The sequence below is a fragment of the Hydractinia symbiolongicarpus genome, chromosome 11 (genome assembly GCF_029227915.1).
Source record: "Hydractinia symbiolongicarpus strain clone_291-10 chromosome 11, HSymV2.1, whole genome shotgun sequence".
In the NCBI taxonomy this organism is placed as follows: domain Eukaryota; kingdom Metazoa; phylum Cnidaria; class Hydrozoa; order Anthoathecata; family Hydractiniidae; genus Hydractinia; species Hydractinia symbiolongicarpus.
In genome coordinates, this window is record NC_079885.1 from 12,905,942 (window position 1) to 12,918,998 (window position 13,057).

Here is a 13,057-nt window from a genome sequence, read left to right on the forward strand (position 1 = left end):
TGCTTTTCTTCGATAGGTAAATCACATGCGGCTTCTACTAGTCGGGCTTCTAGTAAGTTATTTTCTAACAAAGGGTCAATTTCATGGAAAGTTTCAATTGGAGGGAGATTCTTTGTCCCGAGTCGAATCGCATCAGAAATACCAGCTGCTCTCCACCCACTACCAATGATCTTTTACCTTTACTTGAAGTCATTTCATTGTAAAAATCGACAACCCATTGGGCGTGAAGGGGTTTAAGATTTGTCAAATGAAACTTGACATCTACTTCATCGATTCTTACACCTTTGTTTAACTGCCTCGTGATTTGCCCAGCATACCAAATGCTAATTTTTTTCTTTAAAAAACGTTTTGCATGTCCATTGACTGTTAAATCCAACGGCTGATAAAATTTTGTCATGTGGGCTGGCACGTTCACAACACATATGTTGCTATTTTCAAAGCTTTAAGAACGTCTGATGTCATCTGGTCAGTGAATACATCTATTATAAGTAAACCTTTGTGAGAAGGATATAAACCAAGTGATTGTCACTCTTTTTTGAAATACGGTACCAAGACTTCTTCAATTAGCTTTAAAGATTCTTCCGTGCTGGAATAATGTGTGGGGTTAACACTTGTACTAAATTCCTCAGGAAATTTGAAATGAGGTAAACTTTGGTCGGTCTTACCACCGTAAATTAATTGAATTGGCAAAAATTTATTTGTGAAAGTGATACGAAATGTTCCAGTTATTGTTCTTTCATCATTTCCACCTTCTAATGTTACGGTTTTTAATCCCTTCTCGGCAAGAGTGTAATTTGCAGTGGAAACGTACTTTAAAGGAGTCTGATCAATGTTGATTATCATGGGGTGCGGTATATTATATTTTTCTATTTGTTAAATAAATTATATTTGAATATTTATTCTATTATTATCTAATAGAATAAATATTCAATCTCTCGTCTTGCGCCGTCTGGAATGTCAACTTTCAAAGACGTCTTCATTCTTTTAACGAATCCCATACGCTTAAATAAACGTATTCACCAATCTCATATCTGCTTTCTCCATCCATTGGTTGTATCTCCCTCGACCTTTCAAATTTTCTGTTTCGTTGATGATAGTCTGAACATCGATAGCTCCAAGGCCAGTCCCTGATCGTATTTGTGCCATATCTTGTTCTGAAAAAAAATATATAAAATAAAAAAATTATAAAAAACTGAAGGGCTGTAAATTTATAATTCAAAAAAAAATCACAATCCAAGTTTTACAAAATTTACTCAAACAAAGTCGTACATACCTTTCTGTTAGGAAAGGTTATCATCATAATCAGGTGGCTCATTTTGTTGTTTTACAATTAAAGCTTTCTTTTTCTTTCGAAGAAGAGATATTGTGTTTTGTGTTTTTACTTCTCACTACATATAATCATGGTCACTGTTTCATATTCGGGGGTATATTGTTCATCATCTATAAATTTGTCCCATTTTTGTTGCAAAGTTACAAGAAATATTTGATGACATAATTTCTGTTATAAAGCAAAATTTAAAAAAATAAAGAAATAAAAAAACCTTAAAACAATAACAAATTTGTAAAAAACACAACACCCCCGGATTTAAAAGCTCTCTTCCTCCTTGAAATTGACAAAGAAATTGAACGTCGTCTGGCTATTCATTTCACAATATAAACAGACATTATTTTTTTGTGTTTCATGAAGAGAAGCACGCTTAATTCCGGTACTTGATGCAAGTTGCCGCAACATGCATCAAGTATAGGAAAAAGTGTTAAAGTTTTCAACGGCGATGAGGGCATTCCAACACTACCAAAAAGTGTGGTCTCCAAAACAAAGAGAGTCGTTGAATTGTGACCACTAAGTTAATAATGCGTTTGATTATTTTGCAATAAAAACAGAAGAAAACAAGAGTGGAAAAATTGTCGGACACGTGCTTAGAGAAATCTCCAGAATTACCAAGTTCATTTTGAATCGAGGTGCTAAAGTCACAGTCTTGACAACTACCAATTATCGGCGCTCTCCGCTGGTACAAGGGGGACTTGAAATAGCCTGTGAAGTTACAATTACAATGCCTGCCACCATTAAAAACCAAATGGTCTTGGATCAATATAAACTTTTGCTGATTGACTTTTATGCTGAACCTCAAAATGAAGAGATCTTGGGTTCGTTTTTAGAGTATGCAGCTACGGGTGTAGCCAGGAGACCCAGCGTAATTTTTCTTACCACCGGGAAATCGGAGTAGTTAAAGTGGGAAAAATTACGCTGGGTCTGAAACAATTTTTCTGCGGCCAAAATCTGGCCGCGCTTTTTGATTAGCTAATTCTATTGTTCTCTGCTCACGTGATTATTATCAGAGAAAGCCCTTTTCATCCCGAATATCTCAGCAAGTGGTTTCACTCACCCTAACAAACATTAGTATTCTACAAAGTTTTTACCAGAGTCAGATTTGACCAAGCTTTTACCAAGCTTGGCCAAATCTGACAACTCACAGATAAAATAAAATGGCCTCCGAAGCGATAAGTCACATTGTTCAATTTAAACTCGGGGTTTCCACTGAGTCATTCGTTCGCGTCTAAGCTTTTGTTTGAGAGAAACTCATTTTATCAACTCGAAGAAGAAAGCTTAGTTAACTAGGCTGCTACGGGTGACATAAGCACAAGAAAAAGCAATGGAAGATCTACTGAGGGAGTGCCTAAAACTAAAAAGAAAAAGCAGTCTAAACACGCTACTCTTCCTAACATCAAAGATTTTTTCAAACCACGAGTGCGAAACGTAGTGGAAAATGAAAATGAAGCTAAAGGCATTGAAATCATTGTATTTATATGTTATAATTGCGTTGTAAAATTGCGAACTCGCAAAAGTTTCTTCTGCAAAAGCTTCTTCCTTTAAAGTAATCGAGATGGATTGATGTTAACGGCAGTTGCATTTGCAACTGCGAAAGATTTAATTGCGAGAAAACCTTAGTGCGACCTTGATCATATCCGATCTTGACTCTGGCACAAAAGCTTGTTAGGGTTAGTAAAATTGAAATTTCATCAGGTGCAATAAAAGAGTGCGAGCTGTTATACTTACATGAAATTCGAGATTGTTGAGCAACATGAAATTCCAGCTAGTTTAATTCTCAATCTTGATCAGACCCCTTTGAAGTATATACCGTCAGCAAGGCATACACTTGCAAAGAAGAACTCCAAATCTGTTCCTATCGCTGGCTCATCAGATAACAAAAGTATTTCTGCTACATTTACGATCAGCCTTGACGGCGAGTTTTTAAATCTGCAGTTGATATACGGTGGAAAAACTAAACAGAGTTTGGCGAGATACAAATTCCCAGATTCATTTTTATTGATTATTAATGCAAAACACTAAAGCCACACCATTGGATTTTTCAAAATCATTGATGAAAACATTGCACCATTTGGAGTCATAAAATCGAAATTTCTACAATTAGCTCTCCTTATTATGGATGTATTCTGTGGGCAAATGACAAGTAAGGTTTTACTTAAGATCATAACATCTTTCTGTGCAAGCTGCCAGCCAATATGACGCACATATTCTAACCATCAGATCTTACAGTGAATGGTCACTGTATGTCATACAGGCGTAAAACTCAGTCGTAAACTGGAAGACGTAACTTACAGTTTCAAATCATCTTTACATGCAAAATGGCTGAATCGTAGAAGAAAGAGCGATCGTTATCAATGGATGGAAAACAGCTGGAATTTGTGATGCAATCAAGATGGCAACTAAATAACTACCCTTTTTAGATCCATTTCAGCAAATATCTCCGCTGATGATATCACCCCAACACAACTGATGCTTCGAACTTCGAAGTGTCAAATTATCTGATTGGAAGCTTCGTTAACGATAGGGAATACGATTCTGGATCTGAATGGGGAGATGAAAAAGATCATGTTGATCCGCAAAATTAAATACCCGCGAAATATACCATATTGCCCATACGCGAAATTAAATACTCGCCAAGATTTGTACCCTTAAGATATAAAGAGTGTGGAAATGCTGAAGAAAAAAAATTTTAGGTCGGAAGTATTTTGATGGAAAAAGAAAGTATTTTTATGGAAATATAAAATCTCGTTGAATATTATCGTTTAGTTGTCGAGCTTCAGGAGGAAGGCTGTGATTTTACCACTTTATTCCACTGGCTTCATTTTGTGCTTTGTTGTCTTATCAACAGCACTGGATATATTGTTACTTTAAGGCTGACAAATTTTCTTTGCTCTGCGACAAACTCACATTTACAGCGACGTAAAAAACATACACAACTGAAGCTTTCAAACTAAATTTTTCAAATCCATTGATTACCGTGGCTTAATGTGAGTAGGTTTGGTTTAATTTCGTGAGTTAATTTTTGTTTTCACTTTCTCAATTGGGTGAGAAAGTGAAAACAAGTTAAAAAATATAGCTACTCAAAAATTAACCCATGTTAGTGTGAGTAAGCATCGGCAAACACCTTTTTAGAAGATTAGCAGATGTTCTCTATAAAGGCGAATCTCCACGGGACGATTCTTACGACGTAAATCATCAATATTCGAATTTGATTGGTCGCGATTTTCGTCATGACGAAAAGTTGAATTGGTTTCCACTATTCCTCACAAACATCGTCGCGAATATCGTCCAGTGGAGATTCGGCTTTAAGCATAGTCTTGGAAACACTACATTTTAGAGAGCAAGAAAATAATGTTATGGTAATAGATGCCAATCCGTTCTTATTTCTTGTTTCACATAAACAAGCAAACAAACGAACAAACCAAAGAACTTTCACCCTCGTTAAAAAACTTACCATGCTTTAGAAATTTGTTTGGGCGTTAATGATACATTAAAAGTGGCGCAAACTTGATACACGTTTTCGCCCGCCATCACTTCACCAAATCCCTTCTTTTTTACTGCGGTTTTCACAAGTGCTTGCGCTTTCAAGATTAGTGTCTTATCGAGTTTCAAAGGCGATGCTAAATGTAATTTTCGATAGCCATTATGAATACGCAAGGCTTGGTTGTTAAAATCTTTTTCCGAGATGCTGCACACAATCGCAGCTACGATGTACAAACAGCTTAAAGCCGAATTAATCAAAGTTTTGGCCATGTCAAATTTATATAATAACCATATCTCAGTATAAATAAAGAGTATTGTTGAGTGTATTTTCTCCCTCGTTGTTTACTTCAATTTTCAATACAAACGAATTCCATTTCAAATATGTGATTAATTAGTTTGAAGTTAAAAACCGCATGATACATGCGACTATATGTGTGCATTCAGCCGTTACAAAAAAGTTTGTTTAAGCGTGTCGAATCTTTACACTGAATGGTTGGTTCATTCGAAAAAATAAACAAAACGTTCGGCATTGATTTTATATAAATATTTACCCATGCGTTAAAGAAATCGACATCGAGTTGAGAAAAACAATGGATTTATTATTTGCTTGTTCGTGTTTGCCCATACAATCTATCTTATTCTACGCAGGCTAACTTGGACTGTCTGTTTTCAATTGTTCAAATTCAAATAAAGTGATTGAAAACTGACGCTCAGTATCGCTGGTAACAAACACGGGAAAAAAACTACTAATAACTTTCTGCAATCTTGAATGCATTATTTTTAAGTACTAGCCGTTGGACCCGGCGTCGAAACGCCGGATTAAGCCACAAGTAACTGTTTGACCCGTCGGAGAACCCCAGGTTAAGCACTTATTAAGAGCCGTAAACTGTGACCTACATCCAGATGGAGCACTTTAGTACAGGCATGCAGCATATCGTAATTCAAGTGAGGCGCGTACAGCATTATGGTGTTTCAGGTTTAATATATTTTTAAAACTTTAGCATAAATAACAATACAATTTACAACCTGTGGTTACCCCGTCATGGCAGAAACAGTCCGCCAATTTTTTATATATTTTGCGGAATAAGTCTCCATGAAAGTTCAAAACTTGAACATGAATGACACTGAGTCAAGTGTTTAGTACAGGTAAGTCGTGTAGCACGTCCGTATAGGTGTAATACACTTTTCCCAATACTTTATCGTAACGTCGGTTTAAATACACAGGCAAAAGCCCGTTGTTACCGCTGCCTGCTAGAACAACCACTCAGCAATTTTGTTTCACGGTATAAATTATCATAAAATTTGTAAAATTTATTCTCAGTTTCAAAACATTTTCTAAAGCCAGACAAAAATACAAAAATGAGACTGTTGTCTTATCAATAAACTTCAGACTTTTGCTAAAGCTATTACAGTAAAAGGTGTAGCTAGCATAGAAAACTATTTAAAAATTTTGTTGCAACTGATTGAATTTCGCTACTTTTATTTTTTAGCCGAGGTTGCTAACAGCAACCACAACCAGAGATAGGAAAATGTTCGTTCTGAGACAGTCGACGACGACAACATAAACAACAACAACAACAACAACGTAAACAACAACAACGTAAACAACAACAAATCCTGAATTCCCCGAATCCGACAATTCCGGGAAATCCGATAAAATCCCACGCATGCGTAATAGCGACTAACGGGAATAATGCTGAATAATGCTGGGTGCTAGACCCGATGTTTGCCCAAGTCAAAACGCATGTGGAGAACCCAGCGCTGCCGAATAGCGGTTTTAGCATCGGTCGAATCATGCATCTCGACGTGGACTTCCATAAGCTACGACTAACAAGGGGTTCCTCATATATCAAAGTACCCAAGTGGATAGCCACCAAAAAAGCTATCATTAACCCCGCGAACAAGGATGAGGAGTGCTTCAAATGGAGCATAATAGCCGCTCTACATCATGGGGATATCGGTGATCATCCAGAACGCGTGACCAAGCTGAGACCCTATACGGAACAGTATACCTGGCAGGGTATCGAGTTTCCAACAAGCATCAAGGATATATCCAAGTTTGAGAAGAACAACCTGACATCGCAGTGAACGTCTTGTACGTGACGGGGAAGACTTTCTATATCCTGCGCCGATCGACACACAACGGGCGCGATAAACAGGTTAATCTGCTACTCCTCACGGACGATAAAAAGAGTCATTATATAGCCATCACAAATCTCTCACGGCTCCTGGGTAGTGAGACATCAAAAAATCATGCAAAGATGCACTTCTGTATGAACTTTCTGCAGGCCTTTACAACGGTTGAGTCGAGAGACAAGCACTATACCTACTGGAGGGATGACGAAACGGTCAAGATCAAGATGCCAAGCGAAAAGGAAATATGGCTGTACTACAAGGATGGTCAGCAGCAGTTCAAGGTACCATTCGCCGTCTATGCGGATTTTGAGAGCCTGTTGATCCCAATGAAAGAGAATGCGAAGGAGACCAAGACGAAAAAGCTGAACAAGCATGTACCATGTGGCTGGTGTACATATAGTACCTTCGCCTATGGTGATATATCATATCCCTTGCAGAGATACCGCGGTAAGGACTGTGTGAAGATGTTCGTACAACACCTGGAGGATGAGGTAAAGCGGCTCTACGCTACCTTCCCACAGCATGACATGCTTCCCCTAACGGAGGTGTTACAAAGAGAGCACGAAGCGGCAAAGACATGTCACATCTGCATGAAACCATTTGGTGACCCCGAGAACCACAAAGGCATGGGGCACGATGATGGTGAAACGTATAAGAAGATCGAGATCAGATTCATCGACAGCTGTCGACTCATGGTATCAAGCTTGGAGAAATTGGCAAGCAACCTCATCGGTACAAACGCTGCGGGTATGAAATATCAGCATCTTATGGTGCGAGGCTTGCGGCTCGAGTACTACGAAGCAGCTAGACATGGAGCAGGTAAATGCAAACGTACCAGCCATGGCAAGGTTCATCTCCGGGGATGATTTCTTCAGGCTGATGCTTCGAAAAGGCGTCTATCCCTACGAGTACATGGTAGCTGGCCACGATTCAAGGAGACGGAGCTACCTCCCAAGGAGGCCTTCTATAGCAAGTTGAATATGAAAGGGATCAGCGAAAACGACTACGAACACGCTCAAAAAGTCTGGAATTCCATCACTCCGAAGGACTCCGAGACTACCATGGGCGACTACCACGATATGTACCTCACTACAGACGTCCTGCTACTAGCAGACGTATTCGAGAGCTTTCGAGGAGTGTGCTTGGAGAATTACAAGCTCGACCCTGCCCACTTCTACAGCGCACCAGGCCTGGCATGGAAAGCGGCGTTGAAGTACATCGAGATCAAGCTGGAGCTCGTTACGGATCCCGACATGCTCCTGATGTTTGAAAAAGGTATTCAAGGTGGTGTAACTCAAGCTGTGCACAGATACGCCAAAGCCAACAACAAGTACATGGGGGATCAATACGATCCGAAGGTTGAGTCGTCATACTTGCAGTACCTTGACGCCAACAATCTCTATGGCTGGGCCATGCGTCAAGACCTGCCTACGCACGGGTTCAAATGGCTGTCGAACTTTGAGGCCTTTACCGAGAAGCCGATCGATAAGCTCGTCGCTGACAACAAGCACGGCTACATCTTGGAGGTTGATATCAACTATCCTAAAAAGCTGCACGACAAGCACAACGAGCTGCTTTTCCTGCCGGAGCGCAAGGTGGTTCACAGGGTCGAGAAACTATTCCCAAATCTCGAATATAAGCGGAAATACGTGGTACACATCGGGACTTCATCAAGCCCTGAAACACGGGCTCAAGCTCAGGAAAGTGCATAGAGTCATCCAGTTTAACCAAAAGCCTTGGCTCCGTGACTATATAGACCATAACACGAGGCTGAGAACTGCCGCCAAGAACGACTTTGAGAAGGACTTTTATAAGCTGATGAATCTCTCGGTCTTTGGGAAAACCATGGAGAATATCCGTAATCATCGGAATATCAAGCTAGTCACGAATGAAGCTGCCTATACGAAGCTCGTCATGCGACCAAACTTCAGAGGTGGGAACTACTTTAGCGAGAACCTCATGGGTGTTGAAATGGGTAGGACAGAAATCAAGATGAATAAGCCCGTGTATATTGGTCAAGCTATTTTAGATCAGTCAAAAACCGTCATGTACGAGTTTCACTACGACTATATGCAGCCCAAGTACGGCAGTAAGCTGCGGATCTGCTATATGGACACGGATTCATTCGTGTACCACATCAGAACGGAGGACTTTTACCGTGATATTGCCGATGATGTAGAGGCACGTTTCGATACGAGTGCCTATAGCAAGGATGACAACAGACCTCTCTCCATCGGCAAAAACAAAAAGGTGGTAGGTCTAATGAAGGATGAATTAAGCGGGAAGGTCATCACAACGCTCGCCAGAGGTCATTATCGTTTAGCGGCAAATAAATGATAGAAGCATTGTTACTGATAGCTATACTCCTCCCATACGTCTTGATCATCTTCGGTTATTTGAGATACAAACGACTAATAATAAAGATGTCTAAATTAGCTGAAATTTTCGATGTTGTTGATACCCCGGCAGAAGCGCTTGAGCAACGTGAAAAACTTATAGACAAGCGTCAGGCTTTAAAGGATGCAATACGTCAAGGTAAACAGCACCTCCAACCGAAGACAGAAGCCTTCCTTGACAAAGCATCACCTGAGGTGATCGACAAGATACACACTGTGTTCGTTCATCGCGAGACTCAGGAAAAGGGCTCAAAGACTGCCAAGGGACTATCAGCCCACGCGATAAGCATGTACACCAAAGCTGTCAGTAACATGGTGTCTATCGATAGTCCCGAGGCCCTGAGACAAGATATCGAAGCTTACCTCATCATCAAGGACTCTCTGGCTGACTTGGGATACTGGTATATTCCGCTTTCGGTAAGCTATTGATACCTCTGCTTATTGCTGCGCATACCATTAATCATACACAGCTCTCAACGTCCAAGGTAGTTGAAGAACGAAATGATGAAGAACAGCAAAACAATGGGAAACAGTCTATCAAATATACACATGGGCAATCGTGAAATAGTTGACAGATCAAACAATGAGGTCCTGTGCAAAATCAGAGTACGAGCGCGGTATATGGACTGGTGCACTGTTTACGGAGACTGTTACGCACGCGGTCTAGTGACTTTGACACCAGCGGCTGATCGATTTCCACCACAAGCATGTAATTTAATGAGGGTTCCACATTTGAATAAGATAAGATACGCCGGCGGTTTGAAGGCCAGAGTGAAGTGATTCTTATACGTCTTACGGTGTATAAGAAATGAGCGAAGTTCAACCACAAGAAGTAACAGTCATAACAAAGCCAGTAATGCACCCAGGGAGAGTCGTGCAAGGTCACAAGTTGGCGGCACTGATGAAGAAGAGAAAGGAAGATCTGAAGCAAAAAGAGGGTGCTGTAGAATCTACAGCCAAAACCTCTTCTGGAGTGAGTTCTGTACAGTCCGGCAGTGTATACATTTGTGGAAGTATCATTGCTATACTTGCCTCTGTAGATGGGGCATATTACATTTTCTGCAAGCAGCCCGTAGCGGCTCAACAGCCTGCAGATATCCCACGTGCACTAGAGCAGCGTCAACCTTCAAAGCCTCAAGCCAAGCTTGATATCGAATTTTTCAAGATGATATAATCTATAATATAAACATGAGTTCAAACGTTACACCCCTGCAGAAAGAGATAAATGACGTTCTATATGAAACAGTTGTGGACCTAGCTTACGCTATGGTTGGCAAGAGGTTCCTTGGGATCTCGAGTCCTTCGGCCAAGTTGGATACAAGCGGCGTGATGAAAATGGTGGCATACTTCACAGCCGGACAGGGACGCCGTGAGATGGCCGTCTCCAAAGGGTATATTCCAGCGAGTATAGTCCCGAAGAAGTAAGCACCCCACAAGGTTTCTGTCTGCCCAAGACAGATAGAATAAATATGACTCTGGACATAGCAAAAGAACCTCATACAGCGATTTTTACTGGGCTTACCTCGTGCGGGAAAACACAGCGTGTACTCGATCTCCTGGAGAACGAGTACAAGCACCATTTCTTCAACGTTGTCATCCTCTGTTCCACCATCAGCTGGAATAAGACCTACCTCGGGTACAACTGATCAGACATGCATAGGCGGAGATATGACTGGAGCACCCCAGAAATTTAAGCATTTCGCCTCGACTTTTCAACTAAATAAATATGTCTTGTCGAAAAATATGTCGAAAAATCACGAGAGGAAGAGATCCGGAAATTGGAGGAAACAATCGAGGACTTGGAAGCAGATCTCGAGGAAAGAAATTTGGAGCTGTATAGGATGAATCTGAGAGGTAAATACAACAACCGAATCGCTTTAATCGTCTCGTCGCTGGCTCTTATCATGATCCAGTATATGATGAAATATTAGGACCATTTCAGGTCATGAAGTAGGTGTATGTACTGCATACACCCTTGGCAAGGCGAAAAATCCTCATGATTCTTTCGTAACATTGGACGGTGCCTTGGACATTCTGTCCACACCCAACCAAATTCCTAGGGAAATGCGATGTTGTTAGAGCCGTTGGGTATACAGATAATGACAATGGCAAGAGGGCGGTTAGGACCCATGTTCCCAACAAGTATATAATACGATATAAAGACGTTAAAAATGTGATGGAACTGGCGGTGGTCCACCACCGCCGAATCCAGACACGGTTTTACTGACGGAACCAGGTGTTTATTGCCTTCTTCTAAGGTGTGGCAGACCTAAGGCTGAGTCCGCCTGATGATGATACGCGTGAGCTGTTCGAGGGAATGTTTGACATCGATATAATATAAGCAATATATGAGATTTTGTGACTCTTGTGAGTCACAAAAACTACGTCTATAAGTATCAACTGAGCAAGTCCCCCGTAGCGGGGAACTTGATGAAATGGCCCTAGGACTCGAGAAATTTACCATTCTTTAGCATGTCTTCAGCAGGTATATAATACGATATAGGGACGTTATGGAAAAGATGGTTAATGGGGACGGAATCCATCCCCTTCATCCAGATACAGTTTTAGCGACGGAACCACGCCACGGATCACGCTTGTAGGGGGAGGGGCTCTAAACCCCTCCCTTACGGAAGGTCAAAATTGATATGTGTCGGTGCCACCGACACATATCAACTCGCTTCCCCCGCAGTGGGTGAACTGGTGAAACGGTCATCCTAATCGAGAAACTTACCACTCTTTTAACATGCTCCGGAGGTACTTCAACTCCCTCGGGTACTAGCATCAACTCCTCAGCCACGAAGCTTCGATCGGGCCTATCTGCCAGATAGTATAACAACCTCGTACCTGTCACAATACGGTCGAGTCTATATGTCTTTTTGCTCCACCATGCGTCTGTCGCGCGTCATTTAGCATCACCGTGCTCTTCCCCAGGTTGCAGCAAGTACAAGTATAAGCCGTCATCGGGTAGAGACTTTTCATCGGGGCAGTGCTCACTTTTCATAAGCGGGACTTAATACAGCTTGATGGCTTTTGAAGGTTTCATGTCGGTCATCGCGGTCTTGGTGTTGTTCAACCCCTTGACGATAGTACACAAACGTTTAACCCATGTACTACTCTGTTCATCAATGACCAACTCTTGCGCATCTTGGGGTTTGAAGAGCCTCTCGGCGAGCGCCTTGTTATAGGACTCCACGAACGCCGTGAAAGTATGGTGGTATTTGTTGGTTGCACGTTTTATCTCGACACCCTTGGTCTCTAGCAGCTTACTCACGTCCGACTTGAACTCACTGCCGTTGTCACACTGGAATATACTCGGATATTTGAGGGGTCCGGCTTTGTAAATATCAGTGAGCATGTCAGCGACTTCACTAGCTTTTTTCGTTCTCAAGGGTCTCGCTACCTTATACCTCGAAGCCACGTCGATGCCTGTAAGTATATACTTGTACGTGTTTCCATACACTTTCTCGTGTGGCATGTAGAGTAAGTCGAATTGGTGCATTTCATTAGGCATTGTAATAGTGAAATGTGGGTAGTTGATGCGTTTGGGGCCTTTGATATGTCTGAGCCATAAGAGTTGTCGAGTCAGCCGGTGAGTAATACGTTTCTTAGAGAGACCACTCTGCTCGGCGAGTAGTTTAATGGCTTTCCGTCAAGTCCAGAGATGTTCCAGGGTGTAGTAGATTTGGCTTAGCTTTTTGGCTTCTTCAGGGGTAAC

General features: G+C 41.3%; 2 protein-coding genes across 3 annotated transcripts in view; both read right to left on the minus strand.

Annotated features, from left to right (window-relative positions):
- LOC130614562 (uncharacterized) overlaps window positions 1–5,212 on the minus strand; it is a 35,106-nt gene extending 29,894 nt beyond the window's left edge. For both annotated transcript variants that reach the window (XM_057435987.1, XM_057435986.1), the window contains exon 1: window positions 4,782–5,212. In XM_057435987.1, coding sequence (XP_057291970.1) covers window positions 4,782–5,080 — 299 coding nt within the window. In that variant the 5' untranslated portion in view covers window positions 5,081–5,212. The remainder of the gene's footprint in view (window positions 1–4,781) is intronic.
- A 7,140-nt stretch (window positions 5,213–12,352) lies between these two features.
- Window positions 12,353–12,853, minus strand: LOC130613449 (uncharacterized). Its single transcript, XM_057434792.1, has one exon. The coding sequence runs from the start codon at window positions 12,851–12,853 to the stop codon at window positions 12,353–12,355; it is 501 nt and encodes a 166-aa protein (XP_057290775.1).
- Between the last annotated feature and the right edge of the window lie 204 nt (window positions 12,854–13,057).